Source organism: Schistocerca nitens, chromosome 1 (assembly GCF_023898315.1).
Source record: "Schistocerca nitens isolate TAMUIC-IGC-003100 chromosome 1, iqSchNite1.1, whole genome shotgun sequence".
In the NCBI taxonomy this organism is placed as follows: domain Eukaryota; kingdom Metazoa; phylum Arthropoda; class Insecta; order Orthoptera; family Acrididae; genus Schistocerca; species Schistocerca nitens.
In genome coordinates, this window is record NC_064614.1 from 284,182,781 (window position 1) to 284,198,434 (window position 15,654).

Sequence of the window (15,654 nt, forward strand, 5' to 3'; positions counted from 1 at the left end):
CGAATACATTTCATGTGACGTCAAAAAAAGTTTTATCATTGACGAGGAAACGACAACAGCTTCCTTTGTGCGAGAAACAGTCGAATCGCTTACTTCTTAGAAGAAGAAGAACAAGAAGAAGAAGATACAGGCGGAGCCCACGCCAAGCCGACTGTATTGACTTGGTTTTCTGCGCACATGGCATGCACTGCGAGAGACGCTACGCCGTGGACTCACCGCTGTCGCCGTTGTAGTTGATGTCGTCCCCGTCCTCTCGCCGCCACATGACGTAGGGCTCGGGGTAGCCGACCGCCTTGCAGGTGAGCGTCACGTTGGCCGCCTCGCGCACCACCATGTCCGTACTCGTCTCCCGGTCCACGATGCTGGGCGGCACTGCAACAGCGGTCCTCACTGAACGATCTGACGAACTGACAGTCAAGAACAGCATCCGCAAGTATACATGTCTTACTAGAACAGGTTACAACGAAATGAATCACAGAAGTGCGGAGTTATCGTAATCTAAAGTCAAAGTAGTCTTATTCTCACGGAAGAAGCGTAGGACAGCAGATGCAGAAAACCTGCATTTCAGTCTAGTCAACTAGTGGAGGTGGTTTGCCATTGTGTTTCTCCGATGTGCTATGAAGTGTGAAGTGTGTACCTGTGTCGTGTGATAAGTGCTTCTAAAACGTAATGTTTGGTGTGTGTCGTTATGGATAAAAGGAGGCGAGAGAGTGAAACCAGGCACTGGCACATAGACTACACCTCTCCATATGCACCAAGAGGTCTACAACTTAATGGTCGCTTCTGACGCACATATCGCAAAACTTAGCCTCACAACACACTTTGGAGAGGTATGGACCGTAATCCAGGACACTGGCAAATTTTAACACCTTTAGGATAAGTGAGAACGTCGCCTTCGCTCCAGATCCCAGCGTCCAACATTGCTATCTTCTGTTGTTTCGGCTCGGAGATAGAAAGGGCTGCCGTTCCTCCCCAGACGTTCTGATGTCTAGTTGAAAATGTTCCCCAGGAAATTATAAACTGCTACAAAGGCCAAATGTGGACACATCTCAAATCAACGTCTATTATTTTATGTCCGCATATTTTTGATCAAACAATGCGTTATTATCATCAGTATTTCAACCTACATAATTTTAGGATACTATTAGTTCTTACCCGCTCTGTTATTCACATTATCTGAATTTCGTAATTATAAATATTTAACTATTTTCCGATCACGAGATCTTCCTCTTGTACTATAATCTACAGATAGCGGTCATCTATCGCTGAAACAAATGGTTTTCGTTGTTTTTTTAACGCTATTTTAATCCGACTATTAAAACCGCTCAGAATAAGCGGTTTATGAAGTAACAGATTTTTTGTTTCTTATTCCGACTATTTCCTGAAATAAACGTAGAAATCGAACAAAGATTGAAAATAATTACTCACTCAGTATCAAGATACTCAGAATCCAAATATTAAATTAAATTTGCAAATAAAATAAAACTTAGCGCGTCCAGTATTCGCTGTGTTTCTCGAAGGTGTTACATGGTGGACTACTATTAGAAATCGCAGGTATTCTCCTACTAATTCTAATTTTTTGAAACTCTGCTTAAAAATCGTGTGGTAACCGAAGTTCAGATCATTATTTGGACATTACGAGTAGTCAGTGCTAAGTGATAAAAACGGAAGGTGAACAACTCTAGTTTTAGAGTTAGTTAGTCCATTTTGAAGGGCTACAAGCGCATAATGACATGTTATGCAGACACACGCAGCAGATCAGCAGTTTTCTAGTTTTATTGTAAACTACGAACGAAATGTTAAACTTTACGTTTTTTCAGTGAATTATGTCAAAAGTTTGTTGTGGTTCATCCAGCTTTTACTCTTTTAAATCAAAATGGGTCTTGTACTTCACTTCGTAAAATACTTCCAGATAAGCATCGCGCTATTCTGTAACACAACTGATTTCCGACGACGACAGTTAGAAACTACCATACAGACCAGATGAAGAAAGTTTTCCACGCTGTATGAACACGCGTACCATCTAATAGGCTATGCCACATTGTAACAGGTACGTTATTGTCTCGATAATCCTGTACCAGTTTTTAAGCCAAGTGTTTGCTGTTCGTTTCTGTCGGCATTGTTATTAAACTACCACTGATGGTTTTCCCATTTTCTGTAATGACATAATATTTCAAAGTAACGCAAATTTTGTGAATAAAAATACTCATTCCAAAAAAAAAAAGTTTGTGCTAAGACTGATATTTCGGTTTTTCTACGCTGTTATTAGCAAAAGAATAAAAAGAACTGTTATAACTGAGACCAAGCAAATGCCAAAGAACACCGGTGATTCAGAAATAAATTACCGATATCGTTATTAACCGGTCGGTTTCTCATATACCTATGTACTATAATCTACATATCGTTCTATGAAGATGATAATCTAGTGTCATTAAATTCTGTTGAAACCTCTACATGCAATTTATCAAAATCGGACATATTTGTGATAGGCTGGTTAGACCAAATAGATTTTAAATTTTGAAATAAATCGAAGGCATAGTACTTTGAGTTTAGCATTTGACAGTGAAACTGACATTCCCAGTAAGACGTACTCCGTAATTACAATAAATGGTACATTAAACAACGTTTATTTTGTAATTAGATTGAAAATTTTTTATCTCTATAATGTTCTAAAAACAGGATTAGAACCAAATTATTTTGAAATTTCTTAACAGATCTGAAGATGGGCGACATTGCCCGAAACAGGTCAATCTGAAACAGTAAAAACAGCGATCGACAGAAGTATGATGAATCAGTATTCTACATACCAGGCCACCAATTCACTCTTGATCTTGTACTAAAAAACAACTTTCAGAGTTTTCGTTATAAGAAATGATAGCAGAACGGGCTCTTATAAAAAATGTTGTTGTACCTACACGGCGCTCGATCAAAGCCTAGAAGGTCGAATCGGCATGGTACCAATTATTTCACCATTTTAATCTAGCATAAAAGTTAGGACATCCTTCAAAAAGTTCTAATGACCACTGTATTGTGTAGTGACGGTACTCACGACTCCAGAGAGTACCGCACCGCAGTTGATAAGCCGCACTCGAAACATATTAGCGCGGCAACTGTATGGGTTGGCTGTACAAACTATATAGAGAAGGGGCTGCAGCTGAAAGCTCATGGGCATCACGTGTGTGGATAGCGATTGATTGATGCCTCGTTAATACCGGAGCACTGAGCTATGGCGGACAATTGTCTTCAATGCGCCGTGTTGAAAACAGTCTCCAGTTGCCGCCGAGTCTACATGCTGCAATGTTCGTCCGTCGTCTCAAAGACTCAGGCATCGTAGGTCTCCAGCTCTGGACTCTAAGCAGGAATCACTCAGAGACTCTGTGACACTTCACAGGACTTTTAATAATTTCAAACTTTTAGTTGAGTTAGACATTTCACAGGAAGAAGCCCCATTTAAGCTGGATATTTCTTGGTATTGTATAAAAATCATTTTATTTATGATTGTCGGTCGCCTTTCTGATTGAAGAGAACCTACGCCGTCCTCCTGCATTCCCATCGTATTGTGTGTTACCGTATCAACTTAGCTCATGAGCGTTATGCAAGGTGGTATCATGGGAGATTTACGTTGGTTGCAGGGAAGGAAATTTAAAACAGCATTATAGAAACGGAACAAGGAATAGATGAAGATGAGTTTAGTAATGTAACATGACAGTGAGTTGACGCTCAGATACCTTACTTATTTCCTTGGTTACTTTCGTAATCCGGGCATTATTCCATTGCCTAAAACATGTTCCTGTGCTTAACGGTTAGTGTCCTAATTTTGGAGAAATCAGCAAAGACTAAAAAGACATAGTTACTGGTTTCATTTTGAAACAGGCACAGCAGCTCCAACGACTGATCCGAAACCACGAAACGGTCATGCCGTGGCCCCGTCAGCCCACTGCTTAAGATAATGGGGTCTCGCTGACGTAAGTTATGGATCTGAACTGCGGAGGAGTTGGCTCTTGGGTTTATTTACCACCAAGACTCACAAGTTCATCTTTTCTGCTACAGCTGTTTGTGTGTTTTGGAATTTCTGTGGCCTCGCTGCACGTCCTTGCAAGGTTACAGTATCAAAGGAACGAATATGGTGTTCAACTGGACAACACGGATAACTCGATTGTGGCAGATCATCCACTGGAATCAGGTAACAATCAAATTCGTTTCTTCTCAATACTCTCTCAATGAGTCTCGCCATTGCATTTGTTCTTCCTACCATAAATTTTATGTGGTCATTCAACCTTGAGGTCGCACCAAACAGATGCTCCTAGGTACCGACTGGTTTTGATTAAAGACCAGCTAAGCACGGAGGTCCAGTGTGGGTTGTAATTATCATGTGGCAGCGAAACTTGGTGTATACTCTAATGAGTTAATGCGGAACCGATTTCTTGAAAACAATTTGCTTGGTCAATAGATGCATATCTGGCACCGTACACTGTTTGCCTGACAGTCTGATATCCACATTGTCATTCCACAAGCCGACGAGTGAGTGACTACCCAGAAGAGAGAACGTGCGTTGTTAGTGAACGTGTTTTATGTGAACGGTATAGTCCTGCACTGAGAGAGTATCACCCACTGAAAGGTCTGAGGAGAGATTCGATGTCATTAAATGCTTTAAAAAAGCTGATAATGATATTGGAAAACACGGGTGAGCTTGGTGCGGCACCTGGAATAGTACCGTCCTGTCTCGGTGCAAGTTATTGATGCGGTTGCTGTTGCTATGACTGACCACGCAGAACTTACCATTGGTAGTGATAGTGTCACGCGAATAATCCATCTCATGGTCAACAGTACGGGAAGTTTGGCGGTCTGTATTATGCTGGTACCCGTACAAGATCTTACGGTTGTATGAATGTCGAGTCTCCAGCTGGAACATAGAATATCTTCACCTGGACACAATATTTAGGTTGTCCACCCGGCCGCCATCTTCAGGTCTATCTCGCCGGAACTTCCGGCGCGCCTGAAAATGAAGGCCAAGTGGACCGCCGGAATATTGTGTCCAAGTGACGATATGTTCCGGCTGGAGACCCGACATGAATACTATCAATTATTACGCCGGGAACGTTTATGGAGCCATATCAAGATCCAAATGTTTCAATAACCGAAACCTCACGATCAGCAGCAACGTTCAAGCACAGATGAAAGTTGATGACATGTAGCCGGGTAATATTCTATGAAGTGAGGGGGCACATTTTACATTACAGGATGCAATGAACACACAGAACTGCCAAATTTGGGGTACTGTCAAACAACTTGTGTTCCACGAAAAGCCATTGCACACACGTATGTGACTGTATGAATTCACAAGTCCATTTATTCTTTGACGGTTTTTCGCCGAAGACAACACACCCAGCGAGCCGGTCAGGTGTACCGCGGCGTTTGCACGATATCTAGAGATCCTTTTACAGCATGTGGTGCCTGGTTTGGAAGAGGGCAACTGCGTGGGAACCATTGTTTTCAAGCAACATGAAGCAACACTTCCAGTCGCTCGCCCAGTGAAAGATTTGCTTAATGTTGCCTTCCACGAACGTGTTATCTCCAGAGGTTTCCCAGATGCACGGCCTGCAACATCACTTGATCTGATTTCAGGTGTCTTTTGGCTCTGGGTACATCCAAATAAGTGTTTATGAAGGACACGTTCGATCTCTACCTCATCTGAAGGCCAGTATACAGCAACATGTTGATCAGAATTATTGCAAGCGGTTGTCGACCAATTCGTTTCACGGATGCAGCATCTCGTCGACGGAACCGGTGTTCATATTGAACAAATTGTGTAAGCGCTGGTTAATAATAAAATTAACGTTATTCCTTTCACACTTGTTTGATCTTTTCTGCCCGTGTCTGGTTTTTAATTCATTGCATACGGAAAAATATCCACACATCTTTCTTGGTTTCACAGTTCTAGAATTCCACCTGGTGACCAGAACTAGAACTATTCAGTTATTTTTTTATTTTTCGGTGTAAATCGGTTGCGTAGTAATGGACTAGCGTATCTATCAAATTTCGCTGCCATACGCTAATTACAGGCCATGCTGGATCTATGTGAGTAGCTACACTGTAATTATAACAACTCCGTATCGTACAATTGGAACTGTTTCTTCTGGTTTATCCCCAATAGTACAATTACGTAATGGAGGGTCTCTTCGCCTATTTGTCCACAATACATTACATCTATCTAGTTCCAGGGTCAAGTACCTGTCGCTGTAGCGATGATCAATCAGCTGTCGGTCTTCCTTCTATTCGTTAAAGTTGCTCCCTTTCAAAACACACGGCCTTCGCAAGTTGCCGAATAGATAATCTATACACGGAGTGTTAAACAAAAGTTTCAAATACTTTGAGAGGTGGTATCACTCAACAAAAGAAGAAAAATGAATCCCAACTGCCGGCCGGAGTGGCCGAGCGGTTCTAGCCGCTACAGTCTGGAACCGCGCGACCGCTACGGTCTCAGGTTCGAATCCTGACTCGGGCAAGGATGTGTGTGATAACCTTAGGTTAGTTAGTTTTAAGTAGTTCTAAGTTCTAGGGGACTGATGACCTTAGAAGTTAAGTCCCATAGTGCTCAGAGCCATTTGAACCATTTTTTGAAGCCCAACTAACATGGGCTCTAAAACGCATCCCCTGAGAGCACTTCCTCATTTTAGCTGCCTGAAACAGGTCTCTTATGTTGAACAAGTGCTCATAGCCGTTAAGGTATGCATTTATTGTACTTTTTTCTTTGATTTGGAGGGTAATACCACCTCTCAAAATATCTGACACCCTATGTGCTGAAAACAGTGGCGGTTCTATAACACTCCCTAATTGTATTTCATAAATTAGTTATACATCTCTCGATTTCTCCCCTTTAAGAATATGTCGAATTCTACGTGCAAGGAAGTCCTGGACCCTGTCAGAAATCTGGTCCAATACTCGACAGTTTCGTATTTTGTTCACTAAACGACAGTGTTCCAACTGTATCGAGATTGATGTGGTACTTCCTGAATTCCGTAAGTTCTCAGAAAAGCACCTCACCGTCGCCTAGAAAACGATACACTTGCTTAATATTCTCGGCATAGGTTTCTAGTTGGATTGAAAACTTCCTAATAAACAGAACGCTGTAAGTCTTCCTAATGCAGAGCAGCAAATAGAGTTAATGCCTGATGAATGTCAGGGAAATTTACAGTTCACGATACTGGTACATAAAAACCATCTAATAGATAATGTTTTAAGTCTCTGAGGCTGCTCGCTGGCAGGTTGTTATTAAATGGTTAAAAAGTAAAAGAACAGTTGTAGTTGATCAGTGCTTGGTTCAAAGACTAGTATCTGGTCCTGACCACAAATAAATACAGTTTAATGGTCGTAAATAGAGGAAAATAACCGATATCACTGACTACTAGGTCATTGAAAAATCACTGTAATTTGTCACAACCGTCAAATATCTAAGAGTATGTGTCCGAAACGATCTGATAGGCATGGCAACATTAACCAAGTCATCGGGAAGGGAGATGCGAGACTACGGTTTATCGGAAAACTCCTTAGGGAATACACCTCACTCACGAAGGAGATCCATTACAGATCTCTCGTTGGACAAATTTTTAGGGTTCCGTGGGTATGTCGTCAATAACAACGTGACCCTTGTAGGGTGACTTTGATGACCCTCTGTCTATCTGTCTGTCCGACTGTTAGGACCACTTTCTATCAGGAAAGGGTTGGGATGTCAAAGCTAAATTTGTGACAAATACTAAGGTCTACAGTTCCTCGACTGAGTAAAAAATTTAAGCTTCTATGCCTCTGCAGCCAAAAGATATGCGGGCTATGTCACATATTTTGATACTCGCTAACTCACTTATCAAAAACTACTCGGCGTTTCCCGTTGACCCGGAATCATGAAATTTCGCGAGCGAGATTTAACACTACAAGTAAAGGAAAACATCCCAAAATCGTTGATTTGTATTTATATCACATAATTTTTTTTTTTTTTTTGCAATTTGTTGTCGCGTGACTGTCTCTTTTTTAAGGCCCCTTTTTGTCCGGAAAGGATGGAGGTATCAAGTTGAATTTTTTTATCAAATACTGAGGTCTGCTATACCTTTCCGGTGTAAGAAATTTAGCCTTGTCCTCCGTCTTCTTTTTCTTTTTTTTTTTGCTCAGTTTGGGCCGCTTACTAAGTTGAATTAACGATGGCGATAAAAAGATTAGCGGGAGAGCTGCTACTTCGTCACGGGATTCCAGTGGGACATATGTGGCTACGAGCCGTGGAGAACCTTACCCTCAGCATTATAAGAACTCGAAAGGAATCGCACAGCACTATGCAGGCTGCAGCGGCTGTGGACACAGCTGTGAAAGAACGTATTCCCCGTGCACTTGACGCTTTCGCCTGCCGTATTTCAGGTGGACATGTGGCGGCTCCGTGGCATGGAGCGACCCCGCACCTGCGGCAGTTGCGAATTCGGTGCGGACCTCATCATGCTCACGCCATTCCGCCCGTCCCTCCCTTCGGCCCCCCTCCCCCCTCCAAGCCTTTCCGGCAATTAACGGCGCCAATTAGGCCCGAGTGCAGGCGTGCACCCACGCTTCCGCCGTGCCTTGCTCCGATTTGTTGGCGCACACTGCGTAGCAAAAAAAGAAAAAAAAAATGTTAGCTCTCCAGTAATTTTGAGCACCTGTTTTACTCGCCCATCTGAATTTTCATTATCATCGCCCATCCTTTGTAGCAATTTTTCAAGTTCGAATCGTTAACGTCGAGTATCATTTACTGCAAAAGTCTCTTGCAATGTGCCGACTTTTCCGTCCTTTTGACCTCACACGCAATCCAACAGCATTCGCCAGTTCTATTACAGCAGACTTCTAATACCAGGTCTTCCTCCTCCTCCAATCCCACGTTGCATAGTAGGTTTGGGGAACTCTGTAACTTGTTTACAACGTTATCACATTTAAAAAACGCTAAATTCAAAATCAGATTAAAGTACATTTCCATTTTTGTTGCAAAACACGATTAAACAATTAAAGTGTCTCTGATATTTTTTTGAAAATATCACTAGAAAAATCAACGGTGTGATTAGACAATGTGAAACAGTAAACAGTCTGCATCGCAAATTTTTATTAAGAATTAAAAATCACATGGCACTATTAGATGGCGAGGGTAGCACTGACAAGTGTCGCAAGACACCTCCGGCAGTTGCTAAGTAGCGTCAAAACGCTACGCGTTGTAAAAGAAAAGCTTTGCCCCTCGCCGGCTGCATGACCTTGTCGGAAGCCAAAATGGCTTACCAGACGACGACAACGTATATAAAAACTTAAAATATCAACCCAGATACAAATAAAATAGTATATGATCGCCTAAATATTGTGCCCGTTGGACACTGTAGACCGGCAGTACACCCGTGGATATTTTGATTAGTATATGAACGATTATACTTAATGGAAGTTGACCATAGTAGTTATTACTTTACATTTGCAAAAAGTAATAACAAACGTGCATGAACAACCAGTACAGTTATTTGTAATAGTTGTTCATGCACGTTTGTAAGGACGCTAAACTGCCATGTACGGGTACTATGTGAAAATTTAAACTGGGGTGTTGAAGCAAAGATAAGTGTACAGACATTAGCTGTTGCCGTGAATACGGTTGTGTGGAACTCTCGATGAATAGCGCCAGTGGCGAGGAATAATGTATATATTTCCATTTCATTCTAGGAACATGGCCTGATGACGATCTAGATACGGTGGAAACTGCTTACCATTGATAAATGACTTCTAATTTTTAATAAAAATTTGCGATCAAGGCTTATTACTGTTTCAGATTAAAATGTATCTATTTGAATGGATAATCCGATGTATTATCTCTACTTATTTCTATGATTGTCACTCTGTTACCCATACTAAGTATTAAATACCTCCAAAAAATTTAATGTAGTTAGACATATCTTTTTCTGTGATCAGTTTGACATTTCGGAAGAAACTAGCAACATGTCGGTTCCTATCGATGACAGAAACAGGTCGTTTAACTCTAAATGCTATCATTCCGGATATAACACACTTTACGTAGGAGAAATGTTATTCTGTGTGAGGGAGGAAAGTAGGCCGAACTAAGCATGCTGGCCTGCCCCCAGCAACGCCATTTAGTGAGTTGTCCATTTTTTTCAGTTCTGCGCTACTGCCAAAAGTTGTATGTTCCTGTGCTAAATTCACCAGGCATATAGTAACGAAGGATTCCCTTTCTTGAACAATTAAAGTCGCCACACGCATTCACATGAAGTGACCAAACAAATGATTTTCTGTTGTAGTAAGTAACCATGTCCGCCTCTGTGTCTGAGATGTCAGCGTGGCTGGCAGCAACGCCAAAGACGCGATTTAAATTCCATGACCTGCCAGGAGTTCTTCCTTTACGAGAGAGCCGCAATAGCATGCGCCCGACCTCGGCCTGACAGCCTACTTGAATGCGAAGTGGTGGTTCCTAGGTCTCGAATGCTGATATCGGCTCGGAGAGTGGTACGGTGACCGTATGACCTTCCTTACCGCATCCAGATGATGCCATTTGGTAGTGACTGACACATCGACTGGTAGACATCGCGTGGTTCTCTGAACCCGACCACATATTTATTGTTGTTTCATTAAACATGAAATCAGACATAGAGCGGCAAATCAAAATTATTGCACTGTAATTTCTGAACAGATGTTTTTCCTTTGCTTAAAGCAGTGGAGGACATCACTTCCTGACGTCAGTAGTCCTCATCGTTCTGTGACACTATGGCTCCACAAGCCAGCTCCGGGCCATCCAGAGTAGACTGGCCACCGAGTCACTCTCCGCTTCCGTTGCCAGTTTCCTAGACTGAGGTGACACCACTTATCACTCGAGCAGCTCCTGTAATGGTATCACGAGTGTGAGTGCATCTCCATCCACTCCACGATAAATCCCTGGCGGTATCGAGACTGGCATCCGAATACTCCACATATCATTCTTATACGCTGGCCGCTTAGAGATTGAAGTGGATGTGTCTCCATAATCTACATGTATGCTTACATAGAAATATACATAAATACTTTGTAAACCACTATGAAATGCATGGCATAGGATACTTCTCATTGTACCTGTTATTGAAAGCCTATTGTCGATCCTTTCGCGCATGAATCGCAGAAAGAATGGTTGCTTAAATGCCTCTGTGTCCGATCCAACGAATCTAATCATGTACTCGCCATACCTGTAGAGGCAATATGTAGGAAGTTGAAGCAAGTTCCTAGATTCATCACTTAATGTTGGTGCTACGAACTTTCTATGTAAGCCCTCATTGAAAAGTTCGCATCTGTCTTCAAGCGTTTTCCAATTCATTTCTCTCAGCAACTACGTGACACGTTCCATGCGTCAAATAAACCTGTGTGCATTCTGTGTGTGTGGTGAATTTCCCCTGTTAGTTCTAATTGTTGTGGGTCTCATATACTAGAGTAGTCTTATAGGATGGGTTCGTATGAGTCTTGTATATGCAACTCCTTCGTGGACTAAATTCATTTTCCTAGTATCCTACCAATGAACCGATGTCTGTCACCTGCCTTACCTCTATAGGGAACACGGAAGCGTCACTGTAAGAGTGCAAGAAATGCTGCGGACTGGCGATTGTATTCAAATCTTAGGGGTTAACTTCCCAGTCCTTCGCAATAAAATGTCAGAATTTGAAGAGCTCCCACAAAAATAGTGAAGATCTCAATATACTTGGTACAGAAATCTGATTAAAACTCTACATAAACAGCAGTGATATCAATGGGAAAAGTAAGTGCATACCGAGAAGGTAAACTAATTGAAAATAGTGGTGGTTTGTTTGTCACAGGGACAAGTGTCTGGAATCCACCGACATAGAAACTGAAGAGGTACACAAGATTGTTTGGGCAACACTCAGCATCAGGAGTGGTCATAATAAAACAACTGAATCGTTCTATCCCCTGCCAGACGAGTCTTGATGTAACAGAAAATTTCAGTGAAAACAACTGTTAGCTAGTATACAAGTTCCTCATCGGAGGAGACTTCGATGATCCAACCGCCAACTAGGAAAATTAGTGTTTTATTAGTGCTGGGCGTGACAGTACAACACTAATAAACGAGAAATACCTAGTAGAGATTGTTCAGAAGCCCACTCACGCTGGAAATATGTTGTATCTAAAGGCAACAGATAGACTTGACCTAACCGAGGATGTCTAAATTGAAACTCGTATCAGTGACCATGAGGCAGTTATAGCAACATTGATTACCGACGTATAAAGGCAACTGAAACTTGTGAAGGACTCATATGTTCTTTAAATTAGGTATCAATGAGGAACTCGATAATTTCAGCTCAGAAGCATACAGAGGAACTACGGCTGAAATTTGAAAGACTACTTGACCATGCAATGGAAAGATATATACGCAGTGAAGCAGTTCATGATGGAAGGAATCCTACATTGGAGTAGAGTCACTGTAAAGTAACTTCTACACATATAGAGACAACTAGATAATAGCTGCAAAACAAAGCATAGGGCTATGGATACAGAGATGCTGAATGAAACGCATTTGGCTGTCAAGAGAGCTATTCGTGAAACCTTCAGTGACTACCGTAGCAGAATATTATCGAAATATCTCTTAAAAAGCCCAAAAAAATTCTGGTCGTATCTAAATGCTGTTAGTTGCATGAACGTTAAGTGTCCAGACACTCATGGAGGAAACAGAGACTGAAACTGGTGGTTGCGACGCAAAGTAGAAATGCTTGACATCGTTTCCAACGGTTCGTTCACAAAGGAAAATCCAGGAGTATTGCCCAAATTGAAATGTCGCACACTCCGAAGATATGTTGGGTTATGTTGACAGAAAACTGAATTCTGAACTGAACAAACCCCGACGGAACCTCTATACCAACTTTGAGGCTGTTAGCCGTCTTTTAACCATATTATACGTAGATCGACGACCAGAAAAACATATCTATTGCTTGGAGAAAAGTACAGGTCACACCCATCTACAAGAAGGGCAGCAGAAGTGATCCATAAAACTACCAACCAACATCCTTGATGTGCACTTGTTGCAGTATCTTAGATGTAATCCGAGCTTAAATTTAATGGAGATTTTCGATCTGCTTCATACTAATCACATGCGTTGCGAAAATTTTGATCGTTTGAAACCAACCTCGCACTTCTCCCACATAACACCATGAAAGCCATGGATCAAGACAATCAGATAGATGCAGCGTTTCTTAGCTTCCGAAAGGCATTTGACTCACTACCGCACTATCATATTGGGTATCAAGCAAGATTTTGACAGGATTAAGTATTTTTTGTATGGGGAGAACACAACATGTTAGACTGGATGCACAGTCATCGAGAGATGTAGAAGTAATTTCAGGTGTTCAGCACGGAAGTGTTCTGTTACGTTTTCTGTTGGTATTGAATATTAATGAAATTGTGAACTATATTGACAGTAATCACAGACATTTCCCAGGTCATGCAGTTGTCTATATCAATGTTTGTTTGAAAAACCTGCGGAAACCTTCAGTTAGATCCTGGTGAAATTTCAAAGTGGTGTACTTGCTTTAAACGTTCAGAAATATGAAACTGTGCTTTCCACTAAACGAAAATATCTAGTATCATATGACTACAATATCAATGAGTCACATTTATGATCAGGCAACTACTACAAACTTATGGGTATATTGGAGCAACCACGCAGGCTTAGTCGTAGGTACAGCAGGTGGCAGACTGCGGTTCGTTGGTGTATAACTAGGGGCATAGATTCAATCTATGAAAAAGACTAGATACAAAACAATCGTACGACGTGTCAGAATATTGCTCAAGTGTGTGGGACGAGTACAAAACAGAACTGCATAAAAAACGCCAGCAGGAATGTTCACAGATTTGAGTGACCCATGTGAGAATGTCAAGGAGATGCTGAAGGAACTGAACTGGCAGACGCTTGAAGATAGACGTAATCAGTTGAAACTATTCTGTGAAAGCCCACTTAGAAATTTTATAGCACCAATTTCAAGTAATGAATCTAGGATTATATTACGTACCGCTATCACAGAGATCTGCAAGACAAGGTTAGATTAAATACAGCACCCATAGAGGCATTTAAGAAATTACCTTACTGTGTTGCCTGTACGACTGGAACGGGAAGAAACCCGAACATGTTGTACCATGCTAAGTACACTATTCCATGCACTTCACAGTGGTGTGCTGTATGTAGATGAATGTGTATTCGATCTTATTAATTGGTCTTGCTCAGTAAAATCGTTTCCTCTGTGCTGGGTGATTTAGTGCAGCTAAATAATTATTGAAGTTAAATTGGAAAGATTACAGTTACTAACTAGAATGATACTTAAAACGGCTCTGAACACTATGGGACTTAACATCAGAGATCATCAGTCCCCTAGAGCTTAGAACTACTTAAACCTAACTAACCTAAGGACATCACACAAATCCATGCCCGAGGCAAGATTCGAACCTACGTCCGTAGCGGTCGCGCTGTTCCAGACTGAAGCGCCTAGAACCGCTCGGCCACACTGGCCGGCTAATGATTCTTATATTGCAGTCATTTTGTTTAAATAATAATCCACACTCCATGGCACAGAGAAGCTTGTTTTAAATATTTAATATTATGTGTGCGTGTTAGAATCTTAATACGATTCTGTGAGTGAATGTTGTAGTTCTCTTTACATTAGCTGTCTTCCAAGTAATGTGATTTAACTGCACTGTGTGAACTGACAGCAATGACATTCATTACTGCATGACAGAACTTAAAGAATTATTATTTGTGTTTTCATGTTTCACTGTTAGATCAAATAACGACCTCTCTGGTGAAGAGTTAGTTGACGTCATCAGTAATGTGTCAGATGGACTTAAAGTGGAATTAAGACTTCTTAGCAGTGAGGTTAAACTGAAAGAGGCTTTCTGCTCAGCTGAATTAATTTTAAGTTACAGTTGTGGGACAGATGACCCACTGAGTCGTTGTAAAACGAACTCGGTGTGTTGTGCATGTTAATTTAAGGAAGAATCTGTTCTACCATAAGAGGCACATTGGAGTATCGGAAAATTATTACACCAGTTCACCAATGACACGATTTTTCTCTTGTGTCTTACGTAAAATTTACTCTGTTCAAGCGAACGTAAGCTACGCTCTAGCACCAGTTCGGCATTTCTCAGCAACAGCTATATGGGGAGAAAATCAATTTCTTCTCTGTGAACAGCAGAAAGTATCATGTGCGAATTTTTCCGCTTATGGCACATGTACTATTTATAGATTAACAGTAAGTGGATTAAATACTTGTATCTTGTGGATAGTCTATGAAAAGAAAACTAATCGTAAAGTGGGAAACCCTCTTACTGTCACATTCGCGCGATCAGTGCGGATCAGCAGTCCGGCAACCTCTTTCTTCATTACAAACATCTCAAGCAAACGTAACAGTTCTCGTCCCCACCCTAATACCTCCTACATCAAGATACTGCTCGTCTTATACGGAATAAATCTGCATGCAGAGACTCTTGTTTTGATGCTCTTATATGCTGAAATTATTGTTCTGCGTTGAAGTCATGTACGTTAATTGAGCGAAATACCCTCAGACTACAATGTTATACCTAAAATTTCACAGAAGCCAGGTGCCAATAGACGTGAATATGCAGAACCACCAG

General features: G+C 41.4%; 1 protein-coding gene across 3 annotated transcripts in view; it reads right to left on the reverse strand.

The window, feature by feature from the left end:
• Nucleotides 1-15,654, reverse strand: part of LOC126248163 (lachesin-like) — a 1,464,009-nt gene that overhangs the window by 685,932 nt on the left and 762,423 nt on the right. For all 3 annotated transcript variants that reach the window (XM_049948938.1, XM_049948928.1, XM_049948919.1), the window contains exon 6: nt 217-372. In XM_049948938.1, the coding sequence (XP_049804895.1) occupies nt 217-372 (156 nt within the window). The remainder of the gene's footprint in view (nt 1-216; nt 373-15,654) is intronic.